The following is a 16,242-nucleotide window of genomic DNA, read 5'->3' on the forward strand; positions in this document are numbered from 1 at the left end:
ATTAAGTGCAGGATGTCCTAACTGTCCCTCTTCAAAATGCTGTTGTTCCTAACACCACAGCTGGAAGTGCAGAAGAAAATCTGTGTCCCATCCTGCTTATTTATTGAGTGTTCGCTGCCTTTTCTCAGCATGGACAGATGCTCTGTGGTGGTAAAATACGATGAGTTGCGATTGTTTCCCACCGATAAAGCTCTGTAGGAAATTGCTGAACAATATTAAAGCTGCACAATCCATAAAGGCTTACCTTTCTGTGATTAAATTTTTCATATAGAGAATGAAGAGGGCCCCTCTGCTTAGTTTCCACGCTGGCGTTTGCAATTCTGGGTGGAAGACTCAAGAGTTGTGATGTCTGTTACTTAGAGGGGGTTGGAAAAGAAGGACAGGATTTAACTAACGCAGGGCATGCGTACAGCTACGCAGGATTGTTGTGTTGTGTGACTCCGCAAATCACCTGCTTTTTGATACTTGGGGAAAGAGCCAGAGGGGTGGGTTGTACGCAGCTGATCGCTGGGACTAACTTGGGCAGGGTAAGTTACAACACTGGCAGACAGGGGTGTCCTCAGTGTATGGTCAAAAAACAGAAGAGAGCAGACATGTTGTGGTAGCGGCAGCTTTGATGACAGCATGGTGCCCCCCCATCTTGACTTTTCTGATCATGTCCTGCAGACACCCCATCCCAAGAAAAGAGCTGCTCTGCTACAGCCATCAGCTCTTGGCCAGAGTTTCTCCTTGGCCTATTGTGGTCTATTGGAAGATGGCCCCACAAGGGAAACCAGAAACTGGCCCACCCCTTGTGGCTGGTCCAGCCCCAAAATTTAATTCTAATTGTCCAAGAGTTCATCTTGAGCCAGGACTGGTCTTAGAAAACATATATATATTGAAGAATTTTAATGGTGTAAGCCCTCTGGAGTCACCATGTGTGAGTTGGGCGCCCATACAAATGTGTTAAAGGGACGCAGTGGCTCAGAGGGTTAGGACGCTGAGCTTGTGGATCAGAAGGTCAGCAGTTTGGCGGGTCGAATCCCGAGTGCTGCGTAACAGAGTGAGCGCCTGTTACTCGTCCCAGCTTCTGCCAACCTAGCAGTTCGAAAGCATGTAAAAATGCAAGTAGAAAAATAGGGACCACTACGGTGGGAAGGTAACAGTGTTCCGTGTGCCTTTGGCGTCTAGTCATGCCAGCCACATGACCACGGAGACGTCCTCGGACAAGCGCTGGCTCTTCGGCTTTGAAACGGAGATGAGCACCGGCCCCCTAGAGTTGGAAACGACTAGCACGCATGTGCGGGGGAACCTTTACCTTTACTTTATAAATGTGTTGAATAAATAAATCTCAGGGTTGTAAAATAGCTTTGGAGGTTGGAAAACATCTCCAAGAAGCAGCTTGTTCATTTCCCCCTTGTCAACCATGTCCAAGCCTCATCTTTTCTACAAGACCAGCAGGAGATTGCGTAAAGGAGAGTCGCCTTGTGGGGGAGAGAGAGAGTCGCCAGCAAATTTAAATAGATAAATAAAAATAAACAAATGAATAAAAGGGATGGGAGGAAAACAGGATCCAAAAACTGGGGATCAGTCCCCGATAGCCCGATCCAGGATGGTGGTTATTATGGAATGAGTCTCCTGGAAGTCTGTAGGACTTCGGCATCCCATGGCATCTTCAGCCTTTTTAGTTGCCATCATTCCATTGTCTGATTTCATCTCCAGCCTTTTGCTGAGACAGCTCTGCTCTCCATCCGAGAAAAAAAAGAGTCGCATGTCTGCAACGTGGCTCTTCTTTGAGACGCTGTTTGGCAGGGAGGGCTTCTTTCTCAGCAAAGTGAGAAATCCATGGGCTGCAACACCAAACCGCCTTCTTGAGACTCGCACAGCCTCTGCCTGTTTCCCTTCAGTGCGGTTCCTAGGCTGGGCAGAAAAGAGAGCCCTCTTTGTCATCCTTCTTTGTGTCATCCCTCTTTGCAGAGAATTTTGAGGCACAGAGTGAAAAGCATCTCTTTCTCCCCATCTCCCTCCCTCTCCCTCTGTCCCTCCCTTTCTCCTCTCTCCCTCTTTCGCCCTCTCCCTCTCTCCCTCTCATTCTTCTCCCTCCCTCTCCCTCTCCCTCTCTCCGTCTCTCCCTCCCTCTCTCTTTCCCTCCCTTTCTTCTCCCTCCCTCTGTCTCTCCCTCTCTCCTCCCTCTCCCGCTCTCTCTTTCTCCCTCTCTCCTTCTCCCTCACCCTCTCCCTCCCTCTTTCTCTGTCTCCCTCTCTTTCTTTCTCTCCCTCTCCCACCCCCCTCTCTCTCCCTCCCTCTCTCTCTTTCTCTCCCCATCTCCCTCCCTCTTTTCCTTTCCCTCTCTTCTCCCTCCATATCACTCCCTCTCTCTCCTCCTCCCTCTCTCCCTCTTTCTCTGTCTCTCCCTTTCTCTTTCCCTCTTTCCCACTGTCTCTCTCCTCCCTCTCTCTCTTCTCCCTTTTTCTCTCTCCCTCTTTTTCTTTCTCCCTCTCCCTTCCACCCCCTCTCTTTCTCTGTACATCTCCCTCCCTCCCTCTCTCTCCCATCTCCCTTTCCCTATCTTTCTTTCTGCTCCATATCCCTCCTTCTCTCTCTCCTTCTCGCTATCTCTCTCCTCTCCCACTCTCCCTTTCCCTCTCTTTCTTCTCTCTCCCTCTCCCTCTCCTTCTCCCTCTCCCTCTCTCTTTCTCTTTTTCTGTACCTCTCTTTCTCCCTCTATCCATCTCTCTCTCTTTCTCCCTCCTTCTCTCTCCCACCCTTCCCCTTCTCTCTCTCTCTCTCTCTCTCTCTCTCTCTCTCTCTCTCTCTCTCACACACACACACACACACACACACACACACATGCTAACCCTGAGTAAGTTTTGCATTTTGGATAAGGGCAGGATCAGCCCTCTCTCTGTTTGCATAGTCAAAGACATCCATCTGTCTAGTTTTCTGTCTCATGCGCATCCACCTACACGGTGCTCCACAAGAGATAAAGCCAAATGAGTTACTAAGCAAAATGGCAGCCTCTGTGGTTCCAGCAACATCCGTGGCCAAGAAGAGCTGGGACAGTCTCAGGAGGAGGCCAGGCAGGTACTGGATAAGATCCCCAGTCATTTGGGTTCTGTGCACCATGTTTTTCTTTTCACGCTTGCCCAAAGCAGAAGAAATTATGAATGCAGAAAAAAAATATTGTCACATTAACATCCATCGCATGATGTAGAGCAGCTCAGGTGCTTTCCTTGAAACTGGCGTTGTCACAGCAGATCTTTCTGGCCAGATCACACCTCCCGATTATGACCTCTTACTGCGTAAGCAGCTTCCAAAAATTTCTTTTCATTTGCTTGTGTGTCTTTCTGTAACTTCTTGTTTTCATATGAATCGGCGTTTGCCAGCAGTCCCGTGTTTGCTTTCCCCCCCCAGTTTGGCGTCGGAGTGAATCAAACGCACTTGCAGGTCAAGCGGGGAGAGGTTTTGTGGCTTTGCCAGTTGTTAATTGCTTGCAACCGGATGACCTGCCGAGCTCGTCTCTGACCCGTGGAAAAAATAACTGCCGGTCGGTCGGTAGCCATCCAGCCTCAATGGCTTTTCTCTTCCTTTGATGCAGCCCGGTTGTGGTGGAAATCCCCCATTTTGGATCGATGCGGGGAAAAGAACGAGAGCTGATCGTGCTGCGGAGTGAAAATGGGGAAACCTGGAAAGAGCATCAGTATGACAGCAAGCACGAAAACCTCACGGATATCCTGAATGGCATGAATGAAGGTAACCGCGCTCGCCTTGCAAATATCTCCCTGGCCAGAATGGAGGCGGTGCGAGGATGAAAAATGTGCACAGTCCTTCCCCTTGGGACCACCGGGGAAAGTAGGGCAGATCTCTCCGTACAGATTTCTCTTCCAGCAGAAACAAAGGATGACCGTTTGACCCTCACAATCTATGCTTACCGTTTTTCCTATTGTTTTTATTTTTTCTGTTTGCAACGTTTGGCCTTTTTGTTAGCGGGATGCTGATTGCTTTATTTGGTTGATATTTGGTTTATTTGGTTGTTCTGTCTTCAACAGGATAGGGCTCATTAAGCGGCACAATTGTTCCCTAACACTTCTGGTTTTATCCCTGGATCGTGGCTGTTCTTCTGAGCTACGGCTGACTTTTTTTCAGGCCAGGTGCTCCTATGAGTCAGGCTCACCCTGACTTCAGACGCCAGCCTGTTCGGCTGGGGAGCGCACCTACAATCTCAGACGGCTCAGGGCCGGTTTTCCCGGTCGGATCTACGGCACAACATAAATTGGATGGAGCTCAGGGCCATACACCTGGCTCTACGCCACTTCCGCTGCACAGTGGAGGGTCAACGCATGCTAGTCCTCACAGACAACGTGGCGGCAAAAGCCCACATAAACCGCCAAGGGGGTACCCGTTCCAGGTCCCTGATGGCCGAGGCTCAGTTGTTGATATCCTGGGCAGAGACCAACATCTCCTCCCTCAAGGCCGAGCGTATCTCGGGACAGGCGAATCACCAGGCGGATTTCTTGAGCTCCTGCTTGGAGAGTCTCCAAGAATGTCTGGGTCCTCTGTGTGGGAAAGGCCCCCTTCAAATGAAAAAAATTGCTAAATAAGCATTAGACCTGCTCTCAGATGCACCAGCTCTCTGCTTCTTTGCTGTCTGCTAAATATTCCCCTCGCTTTGCCTTTTTTTTTAATGTTAAAGCCAACATGGTTTTTGCTGAGTAAAACACCATCTACTGGCCAAGACGGGTATTAAAAGGGACCGAGACATCGAGCGGATTCAGAATGTATGTGACTCTCTTGATCCCGCAGATATTGCAGGAGGAGGAGAGTCAGAAACCAGAAAGAGTCTGGTAGACCACAAATGTTATTAAAAGGCTCAGATTTTTTTTAAATAAGCTTGTGCATTTTCAACCATTTTAAGATTTATTTGGGTGGGTATTGCTATTGAATGTGCTTGTCCAGAGATTTGGAATCAAAAGAAAGTGATTTTAAACTGTAAATCCTTCTTTTTAATTTGTGCTGGTGTATTATTATTATTATTGAAGAATATGGATATACTTTTTAAGTTTTAACTATAAATTGTTAATTTGCTTGGAGAGAAAAGTACACTCTAAATTAATTAGCACATCGGTTCCAGAGTCGTATCATTCTTGCCTGGCTCAAACTTCAAGCAGTCCCATTCTGAGAAAAGGCTTAATCCCATGCTTTGAAATAGAAACAGAAGTGCTTGTAAAACTGAAATCGGCATGCTTCAAAGTTGATTCAGAGAGGTTGGAGTGTGAGGCTGACAGAGTGAAGGGATCCTCTGGGGGCAATTCTCTGTGAGTGGTGATGGGAAGGTCAGTCTTGACCCTTTTCCTTTCTTAAGAGATGGACAGCGTGGAAGAGCTGGAGAAGAAACGGATCTGCAGAATCGTCACCAAGGACTTCCCTCAGTATTTTGCGGTGGTTTCGCGAATTAAGCAAGAGAGCAACCAGATTGGCCCAGAAGGAGGCATCCTAAGCAGCACCACTCTGCCTCGGGTCCAAGCTGCGTTCCCTGAAGGCGCCTTGACAAAAAGAATTCGAGTGGGCCTCCAGGTAAGGGAGCTTCTTGTCTTGAGAAACCCCAAGGAGGAGAAGGTCCAAATCAGGGCCTGGCTGGATCCACTCGGGCTCAACAGAACAGCAGGCCCATTTCTGCACATCCTTTGGAGTCAGGCTGGATCCCGGTGAGCAGACAAGGCAGGACGTCTTCCTTGACCTCCCATGGAGAGAGGCTACAGCTGTTCTTCAATCCTCTCAACCCTAAAAGTCCGTCTTAACATTTTATTAAACTTTTGAGTCTTTTTTTTATTAAAGAGTTTTACAGATACATTTTAAACATAAAAAACATAAAAACCCACCCGGAAGACAACTGGTAACCAATGCAGCTCACGGAGCAGAGGTGTAACATGGGAGTATCGGGAGACTCCCAACACAACTCTCGCGGCTGCATTCTGTACCAGTTGGAGCCTCCGGGTGGTCCTCAAGGGCAGCCCCATGTAGAGAGCGTTGCAGTAGTCTAGTCGAGAGGTCACGAGCGCGTGACCGTGCATAGATCATCCCGGCTTAGATAGGGGCGCACCAGGCGAACCTGGGCGAAAGCCCCCCTAGTCACAGCCCCTATGTGATCTTCCAAAGTGAGCTGTGAATCTAGGAGGACTCCCAAGTTGCGAGCCCTATCTACGGGGGGTAATAGTTCACCCCCCCATAGAAAGAGGTGGAATATCCGAATAGACCCGGGATGAAGGTATGCAAAGCCACTCAGTCTTGTCGGGGTTGAGTTGAAGTCTGTTCCTCCCCATCCAGACCCGAACCACCTCCAGGCAACGGGACATCACGTTGAGGGCATCACTGGGGTGGTTTGGGGTCGAAAGGAAAAGCTGGGTATCATCAGCGTACTGATGATACCCAACTCCAAAACCACGAATGATCTCACCCAGCGGTTTCATATAGATGTTGAACAGGAGAGGCGAGAGGACCGACCCCTGAGGAACTCCACAAACGAGAGACCTAATAATAACAAATCTTCTAAATCTAATACTCATTCAAATGCTAAATGAAACTTTTTGGTCCCATATTTATTCTGGATATAATCAATCCCTCTTCTCCATTCCAAAATATATCTTTGTTGCTAATGGCCTTTCAAATATGCTGAGATTTTTGCCATTTCTGCCAGGTTCGAAACTTTTAAAGTCCATTCGTTAACCTTTTGAGTCTTATCTAGCCTCTCAACTCTATTCAGGATGAAATGAAACAATATATTTTTGTTGTGTCAACACATGGATAGAAAATTTTTGTTCTATCACCACAAAGAGGTTTCCTTTTAGATTCCCCCATTTGGTGGTGAAACTGATTTAATTTAGAAGAAGTAAATTTAAAAAGGGGCTAGGCATTAATCTGCATTCATTGGACTGATGTCTGTCATGAATGTTTATCCTTAAAGCTGAATTCAGGGAAGTTTCACATCACCTACAGAAATGATACAATGCCTGCTGTTTTTGAGGTCTTGGAATGATGTTTCGTGGATCTGGAAAAGCTACTGTCATATTCTAGACTTCAGTGAACAATGTGCATCTCCTGTTTGATTGTTTTCTCAGTATGGATTTTTTTTTTAGGATATTAAGAATTGTGTACTTCTCATACCTGGGGGATGACCCCAAAATTTATTGTAGAATCCTGGAAAAATAGTCCCTTGTGGGATTGTAACTAGGTCTTTAGGATTCAGGACTTTGGGGGCAACTTGCTTAGATCACAAGAAGTTCTTTGTTCAAGACACTTGAGCAGGTGACAGCAGACAGGAGAAATCGATGTATTTATTTAAATGAGTTATTAAGCCCATATATTTATTGGATGGTGTCATGACTATCAAAAACCATCCTCAGATAACCAGTCCCATATTGTGGCTCAGGGATATTGTATGGTCACTAAGTTGCTGAGATTGGAGCTTAGCTTATACGAATATGTTTAGTAAGTTTAACCGAACAAGACACGGCCTTCTCATTTTGAAAAAAAAAAGGACGACTCACTTTTTCTGGAAATCAATGCATGTAGACATTTAAAACTCTTTCTGGAATTAATAATAGGCTCAACCAGTACAGGATGAAATGGTTAAGAAGATCCTTGGCAACAAAGCCACCTTCAGCCCCATTGTCACCGTGGAACCCAGAAGAAGGAAATTCCATAAGCCAATCACAATGACGATTCCAGTGCCACCACCCTCAGGGGAAGGAGTGACCAACGGGTACAAAGGCGACACCACACCCAGCCTTCGACTGCTGTGTAGCATCACAGGTGAGACCCAGCAGGGCTCATGCATTTTCCTTAGGATGACTGCAAACCCTCCGGCAGCTTCTTCCAATGCTTGTGTGACCCCAGGTTAGTCTTGGGTGCCTCAAGCTGCTTCTCCCCAGCTCCACCACGCTTGCTTGGTTAGAATTTCAGGCCAACCCAACACATTCGTCTCCACTGGGAGGCGGCTGGAAGGAAAACAGAAACTCTTAAGAACGTCTGCTGAACTCTTAATGAACAAAGTCTACATTTTCTGTGTTCCTTTTGAAAATTCCCGACTGGAGCTTTTGACCTTTGGTACACATTTTTTCCTTTCAGCAGAAATCTGATTAAACATTTTGTTGAACAGTATTTAAAATATTTTTTTTATTTTTGGAGTAAAAGAATCTCAGAATCTCTCTCTCTCCATTCTATATCTATCTATCTATCTATCTATCTATATCTATCTATCTATCTATCTATCTATCTATCTATCTATCTATCTATCTATCTATCATCTATCTAGTCATCCAACCATCCCTGTGTATCATCTAACAATCAATAATATCTATCATCTGTTTATCATCTTAGTCATCCATCCATCCCTATGTATCATCTATCAATCATATCTATCTATCTATCTATCTATCTATCTATCTATCTATCTATCTATCTATCTATCTCTATGTCTAGTCATCCATCCATCCCTATGTATCATCAGTCAATCAATCAATCAATCACATCTATCTATCTATCTATCTATCTATCTATCTATCTATCTATCTATCTATCTATCTATCTTCTATCATAGTAGAGAAAAGAATTCAGACCCAGGTCGATAGAGATGCTCTGAACCAGCCAAGCAGCCTCGTCTCACCAAAAAAACCCCTGAGCAACTGCCCGCTGAACTTTTATTCACCTCCTCTTTCTGAATACCAAATACAACATTACATAAACCCCATCAATCTCAAAAAATAGGATACATAGTGAACTACTCAGGTGCCTATGAGATCATTACAAAAACAAGATACTAAAAGATATATGTGAAAGCTTTATCATAGTGTTTCCCAAACCTCCCACATGCCATCCTGTGTGAACCTGGAGAGTGTGCTCATCACTGTAATTCACGTAGAGGCTGATAAACGTTTGGGAAAGCTGAAGGTTGAGAGGCCAAAAAATGGCCGTTCCCACATATCATCTTATCTATCTAGTCATCCATCCATCCCTGTGCATCATCTATCCATAAATCACCTATCTATCTATCTATCTATCTATCTATCTATCTATCTATCTATCTATCTATCTATCTATCTATCTAGTCATCCATCCCTATGTATCATCAGTCACGTACGTCTGTCTATCTATCTATCTATCTATCTATCTATCTATCTATCTATCTATCTATCTATCTCTATCTATCTATCTATCTATCTATCTATCTATCTATCTATCTATCTATCTATCTTTCTTCTATCATCTATGCACAAAAGTCTCCAGATTTTTTAGGTGTCCTTATTGTGTGCTGCTCTTGGAAGTTACCCAGAGACCATTTTTAGCAACTGTTAATTTGTCTTAGCATCTTCTTAGTCAACTACCCTTATTTCAAGGTTAGGGCTGAGTCCTCCCAAGAGGCACCTCACAGAGACTCACGTGTTTTCTCTCCCAGGCCAAGGTCTGTTTTCACCCTCCACAGGCAGGGAGGGAAACCTTAGTGGCTTCCATCTGAAACAAAAGACCGGGAGTCCAGGGCTCAGACAGAAGCACAACTCCAGACTGGGCCAAAGCTGAGATTCTTTCTTTAAAAAAATGCATGTCTTTTTTTTTCTCCTTTAGGAGGCACTTCACCAGCGCAATGGGAAGACATCACAGGAACCACCCCCCTCACTTTTGTGGATGATTGTGTCTCCTTTACAACCAATGTTTCAGCCAGGTAGGACAAAAAGCAAAAAGCAGATTTCCTTCATCCCCATCTGGGAAGAAAGATCAAATTCACTAATCACATTTTTATAGCTGCCCATTTCACAAAATGCAATTCTGGATGACAACAACAATTCTGACTGGTTTTCTTCAAAGGGCTTGTCAATTGTATTCCTTATTCCTATTTTTCCCCCCATACCAACAACCCTCTGGGGTAGGTAGAGAATGGCCCTAAATCACCCAAGCAGCTCTCATGAACTACAGCTCCATCACTTATAAATACCCATTAGGTAGTTGGAAATATTGCCATTTGTTGTTCCTCTGTGTACAGAGCACTTAAAAAGCAAGCCATCATCCAAGGTTGCAGCTCTGATTTTAATAAGCTTCCTGTGCAACAACCAAAAAGAGAGCTGGGAGGACTCAAAGTTCACAGGTTGGTCTCTGGAGGGAAATCCAGATGTGCATCATCTGGATTTCTTTCCAGGGACCAAGGTGCAACTGAAGTGAACGCATGTGATAAGAAAAAGAAAGGAAACATGACTCTGTATAGTTGGTGCACCTCCAGTTTGGGGGAAAAACATCTGGAAGTAAACTAAAATTCCAAGAAAAGCTGTGGGGCTCTTGGTACACATTCAGGACACATTATTCTAATTGAGACAGATAATGAGGAAGAGTCATCATTTGATGGGTGTTCCAATGGAATATTTATTTTGTTCGTGTCCTTATGAACTAGTTGTATGAAAATGAGCAAACTGTTTATCCCTATCTCTCTGTCTCATCTGGTCTCTTTCCCTTTCCCCTCTCTAGATTTTGGTTAGCAGATTGCCATCAAGTTCTTGAAACGGTTGGGTTGGCCACACAGCTATACAGGGAATTGATATGTGTCCCTTACATGGCCAAGTTCGTCATTTTTGCCAAAACAAATGACGCTGTGGAGTCCAATTTGCGCTGCTTCTGTATGACTGATGATAAAGTTGACAAAACGCTGGAGCAGCAGGAGAATTTTGAAGAAGTTGCAAGAAGCAAAGATATCGAGGTATTCATTGTTTAACAGAAGGTCTTCATGATAATTTGAAAATGTATCAAATGTGATGTGAAGCCTGTGCAAATCAGCCTTGGTTTAATTCAGTTCAAATCAAAGGTACATCAAAAGTATGTAGCCTTCCTCACAAGAGCCTGGAAGAATAAGTTCGCAAAGTGAGATACTTCCTATTTATCTTAATTCTTTGGACATTAATCCAGTTGTTTTTTTCTTTCTTTCTCCAACAGGTTTTGGAGGGAAAACCCATTTATGTGGATTGTTACGGAAACCTAGCTCCTTTAACCAAAGGAGGACAGCAGCTTGTATTTAATTTTTATGCTTTCAAAGAAAATAGACTGCCATTTACTATCAAGGTAAAAGCCATGGCTGCCGTAAGATCAGGGCACAAAGCTCTTGTGATCTGACATGAACCTAGAACTAAGGAGAAACTTCCTGACAGTGAGAACAATTAACCAGTGGAACAACCTGCCTCCAGAGGTGGTGAATGCTCCAACACTGGAGGTTTTTAAGAAGAGACTGGACAGCCATTTGCCTGAAATGGTATAGGGTTTCCTGCCTGAGCAGGGGGTTGGACTAGATGACCTCCAAGGTCCCTTCCAACTTTTTCTTCTTCTTCTTCTTCTTCTTCTTCTTCTTCTTCTTCTTCTTCTTCTTCTTCTTCTTCTTCTTCTTCTTCTTCTTCTTCTTCTTCTTCTTCTTCTTCTTCTTCTTCTTCTTCCTCTTCTTCTTCTTCTTCTTCTTCTTCTTCTTCTTCTTCTTATTATTATTATTATTATTATTATTATTATTATTATTGTTGTTGTTCTTTGGAAGGAGAGGTTTGGAGTATTTCTGGCAATGGCGCTCTCCATTTGCCATCACTCGCTTCACACTGACCTCTTAGGGAAGATGGGAGGGTGGCAGAAACAATCAGGCCATTAAGGCATGGGGTGAGCTTCCCGCTGATGGTTGAGGTTGCTTTCCAGCAGTTCCTCTTAGCTCCCTAGTCGAAGGCTCTTTGTGTGCATCCCTGCATCGAGACACAATCTGGTTTGTTGGTTTGGGGTTCAGAAGTTTCTTTCCAAGTGCTCTTCATCACCTCTGGAAACGTCGAGTCTGGAAATGGCCAAGATTTTTCTGGTGCCCCCAGATGGATAGTTTTTAGGCGGCCTTCCTGGCCCATTCCTGGTGGTGTGAAATAGTTGCCATCTCTGATTCCAAGGAGTATTACTCATGATGGGAGTTTGTTTCTGAAAGGGCAACAGCCACGTAAGCCTGTTAGGAAGAAAAGTGGGGCGTAAAGAAAAACGCTTCCAAAATTTGACCAACTCCTGCAGCTTTTATGAAGCTTGGACAACTGAGGGGGATCATGTTTGCTGTCCCAGCTTTGGACTTTGGCAACCTAGAGTGGGAAGACAAGAACACAACCTCTCTGGAAAGCTAATGTGTACTGTAGGGGCATAGATGGGGATCCCGTCTTAGTATGTGTTCAAAGGAACTCCCTTCTATTCTCCAAAAATATTCTTGGGACGGTTCTTCTTTCGGTTAAATTGGCAAACTGAAAGATAGTGGAAATGCAAAATAAGAGTCCTCCTTTCCAACCAACCTGTGATGTCTTCTTGACTTGTAGATCAGAGACACCAGCCAAGAGCCTTGTGGCCGCTTATCCTTTCTCAAAGAGCCAAAGACAACCAAGGGTTTGCCCCAGACGGCCGTTTGCAACTTGAATATCACTCTGCCAGCACACAAAAAGGTACAGCCCTGGAGACACGTGGCAGCTTAAAAGCCCCAGTAGCAGCATTCAGAGTTAGCACGTGCTACAAATAGGACGCGGTGGCTCAGTGGGTTGGGACGCTGAGCTTGTCGATCAGAAGGTCGGCAGTTTGGCAGGTCGAATCCCGAGTGCCGCGTAGCAGAGTGAGCGCCTATTACTTGTCCCAGCTTCTGCCAACCTAGCAGTTTGAAAGCACGTAAAAAATGCAAGTAGAAAAATAAGGACCACTCCGGTGGGAAGGTAACAGCGTTCCGTGCACCTTTGGCGTCTAGTCATGTCGGCCACGTGGCCACAGAGACGTCCTCGGACAAGCGCTGGCTCTTCGGCTTTGAAACGGAGATGAGCACCGGCCCCTAGAGTCAGAAACGACTAGCACGCACGTGCGGGGGAACCTTTACCTTTACTTTTACAAATAGGAATGACTGTCGTGCACTCAGATTAAGCCAGACTTTCTACGTCTTAACTGTTTTCCTGCATGCAGAAAGTAGATGTGTGGAAAACATCTCAAGTTCCAAATGTCCTGCAGTGAGTAATTCTGAGCATAAAAATTTTGGACTCGGGAAGCGTTTTGCACCCTTTCAGCAGGAAGCATTTTAAAATCCCCAGTTACGCTTGTTTTTAAGGCTGGGGAATTTTCTTCACAGATCCTGCTTCTGCTTAAGAGTTCCTAGACTTTCTGCTTTTTAGTCATGTCATGTGCTGATTTGCATTTAGATGTAGAGTTTTGTTTGTTAACCTTTGTTGTTGTTGTTGTTGTTGTTGACATTGGTTTGCTTTGTCTATTATGAACTAGCTTGCATTGTTGTGCTCCCTTTTTCACATCCTGATATTCTCTTCCCTGCTGTCCGTTGTAATATTCCCTGTCTCTGCAATTCATCTCGGGACCAAAAGGAAACAGAATCAGATCAAGATGACGAGGTAATACAAAACGCTTTTTATTTTACCTTTGTTGTAATCAAGAGCTTATATTCAAAATTCTGTCGCCCTGCGGTCATGTTTCTCGACCCTGAATTCTCAAACTCTAGGCATGTTTATGCTTTCCTGTGAAATGGAAAAATTGCCAACATCAAATGATGCACCACATGCTGCTTAGAGCAACCGAGGCGCTTTTCTTCCTGATTTCATATTCAGCTTCCCCTTCCTCCTCCTCCTCCTCCTCCTCCTTGATGGACTGTTTCACAATACAGCTTTGCAGAAGAAAAGTGAAACCTACCTAGGCAGACTTCCATGCAAAAAATTGTGCCACATTTTTTGCAAATATTTGTGGAGGGAAATATCACTTACTAGGGTACAGTCACTGGCTGTACTTCCCTATGACTTGCCCTCTGCTAAATGCTCCTTGTGGGTAGCCGTTGTTGTTGTTAGCTGCAAAGTCGTGTCCGACCCATCGCCACCCCATGGACAACGTTCCTCCAGGCCTTCATGTCCTCTACCATCTTCTGGAGTCCATTTAAGCTCACGCCTACTGCTTCAGTGACTCCATCCAGCCACCTCCTTCTCTGTCGTCCCCTTCTTCTCTTGCCCTCAATCTTTCCCAGCATTAGGCTCTTCTCCAGTGAGTCCTTCCTTCTCATTAGGTGGCCAAAGTATGGTGGGTAGCCAGGACCAACCAAATTCTCTTATTTCAGCGTTTGTGAGGCAGAACACAAACATATCTTGAGAACTTTAAAATCAGGTCAGAAGTGGGAGGGATCTGCTTGGAAACCACCACCCCCCATGATCCACCTTTAGACATAAATAAATGCAAACTACAGTCAGATTTGCTAAATCTGTTTCACCTTAAATATCTGATTTTCCCCAGGAAAATATCACATTTTCCTTCCAATAAACAAGAAACCATTTTATTCATTTAAAATCATGGATAGCCAATTTCCTCTTCAAACTTCCCATATGCAATTTATATAATTTCTGTATTATACCGGCACAGACATACAAACATCTCTCTGAAATCTTCTACAGTGTTAGAGCCACAAGGAGTTAACACTCAAGAATGCACTTGTGAATAACTAAACTGGATGCCGTCCACATTAATTGGGATTACAGTTACCTGAATTAGCAGCTGTTCTGACTTGTTAGTCACAACCCATGTGGGAAGGTCCACAATGAAGATGCTTGGTTAGGACCTTGGTTCTTGGTGCAAAACTGCCAGCTATTGGCAAAGTACGAGGAGGAGGAGGAGGAGGAGGAGGAGGAGGAGGAGGAGGAGGAGGAGGAGGAGGAGGAGGAGGAGGTGGTGGAGGAGGTGGAGGAGGAGGAGGAAGAAGAAGGTTGTCTCAGTGAGATTTATAGTTGTGCCAACCGTTTCATATTGCCTTGATAGGGGACATTATATGAAAAAAAGCATGAATCAGCTTGAGTCAAGTGTGTTAAAAAATCTCAATAATTTGAGTAGAGTTAAACATGGGCTTTATACTGCCTTTACAGTCAATGGGACTTAAATCACCAATTTCAGCACCTTCAAGTCTCACCACTTGGGATGTTCAACCATTCTGGTAACCTTCCCAACTATCAAATAACTATTTTCTATCAGTTTCAAACAAACATCCTTTAAATTCCCCAATCATTTTGTTTCTTCTATAGACAGTCCTCTAACTATTGCTAAGTAAAAAGTATGAAATGTATACAGGGATGCAGAACACAAACCGCTAGAAGCTGGTTTTCTAATCCTCATTCCTGCCTTTGTGCATATTGAAATAAAAACCAACCCCTTCTGTGCCTTTTATTTGTCCTTTCTGTACTCACCTTAAAGTGGGCGTACTTTGTCATTTATGTGCTTTCCGTGCAAATTGATTTTGGCAGAAGTATTTGATTAACCTCGGTTAAAGCTGCCCTGGTTTGTTCAGTGTATAACTGTAATCTTGTGTGTGGGTGCTCTCATGTGTAGCCAGAAATTATAACTGTGGTGTCACAGGGCAGCGGTGAAGGAAGAGCTGATATCATGGGGACATTGTGATATAACCATTATCCTTGCTAGGTGATTGTCTTCAAGGGGGCTGCATTTGGTCTTGGATGCACCAGATCCCAGGCCACTTTCCATTGTGTGGAAAATGTCCCTCTTCAAAGGGGGTCACATTCATTAGAACACTCAGCACTGACGCTTCAGAGGCTTTCTTAGGTTGCCTCCGCGATCAAGTCCTGACGCAAACAAAACTGTAGATGCACTTGGACCATGTGCTCATGGGAAAGCACTCACACACCACTGTACTAAACCTTAATGCCTGCTTTGGAGGAAGGACGCTTGACTCACATCAAGGCATTTTGCAAAGGCAAACGCTTTGTACAGTTCTGCTAAACAAAATGTGACTTCGGAGATTGCATCTACGCAGTTTAGGAATGACACTATGGGTGGCCAGTTTTGGGGTTCGGCTTTTCCCCACATTTTTATTCCTTCCTGTTTCACTGTGGGTCAAATGCTCATGAACGTAGGACATGGGGGCAGCAGCAGAGCTAGCCCAGGGGGGCCTGGGTTTGTTCTGCTCCCCGTGAGGAGGGACTGAAGGAGGCAGGGTATATGCCCCAAATGAGCTCATACTAGGTGAAATCACAGTTAGCCCCGAGGGTGCCCATTCATCCTTTTTTTTTGCCCCCCAAAAGGGAGAATGGAGCTGGGGTCCTCTACTTACCACAGAAAGGGGCCATATGTGAAAGTTATGTGAAAGGTTTAAGCTGACTTAAGAGAAGGGTGAAATTTATTTTATTTTAAGTTGAACTTTTAACACACGCCAATAGAATTTGCACAAACTGGACGCCTCTGTAAGGTGAAATG

At 44.7% G+C, this 16,242-nt stretch overlaps 1 protein-coding gene across 1 annotated transcript in view; it reads left to right on the top strand.

The window, feature by feature from the left end:
* Positions 1-16,242, top strand: part of ANK3 (ankyrin 3) — a 191,129-nt gene that overhangs the window by 142,976 nt on the left and 31,911 nt on the right. The window contains exons 28-35 of the mRNA XM_083364150.1: positions 3,578-3,732; positions 5,342-5,553; positions 7,581-7,788; positions 9,598-9,694; positions 10,489-10,717; positions 10,951-11,076; positions 12,333-12,455; positions 13,368-13,394. Of these exons, the coding sequence (XP_083220276.1) occupies positions 3,578-3,732; positions 5,342-5,553; positions 7,581-7,788; positions 9,598-9,694; positions 10,489-10,717; positions 10,951-11,076; positions 12,333-12,455; positions 13,368-13,394 (1,177 nt within the window). The remainder of the gene's footprint in view (positions 1-3,577; positions 3,733-5,341; positions 5,554-7,580; positions 7,789-9,597; positions 9,695-10,488; positions 10,718-10,950; positions 11,077-12,332; positions 12,456-13,367; positions 13,395-16,242) is intronic.

The sequence above is a fragment of the Vipera ursinii genome (genome assembly GCF_947247035.1).
Source record: "Vipera ursinii genome assembly, chromosome: 5".
Lineage (NCBI taxonomy): Eukaryota > Metazoa > Chordata > Lepidosauria > Squamata > Viperidae > Vipera > Vipera ursinii.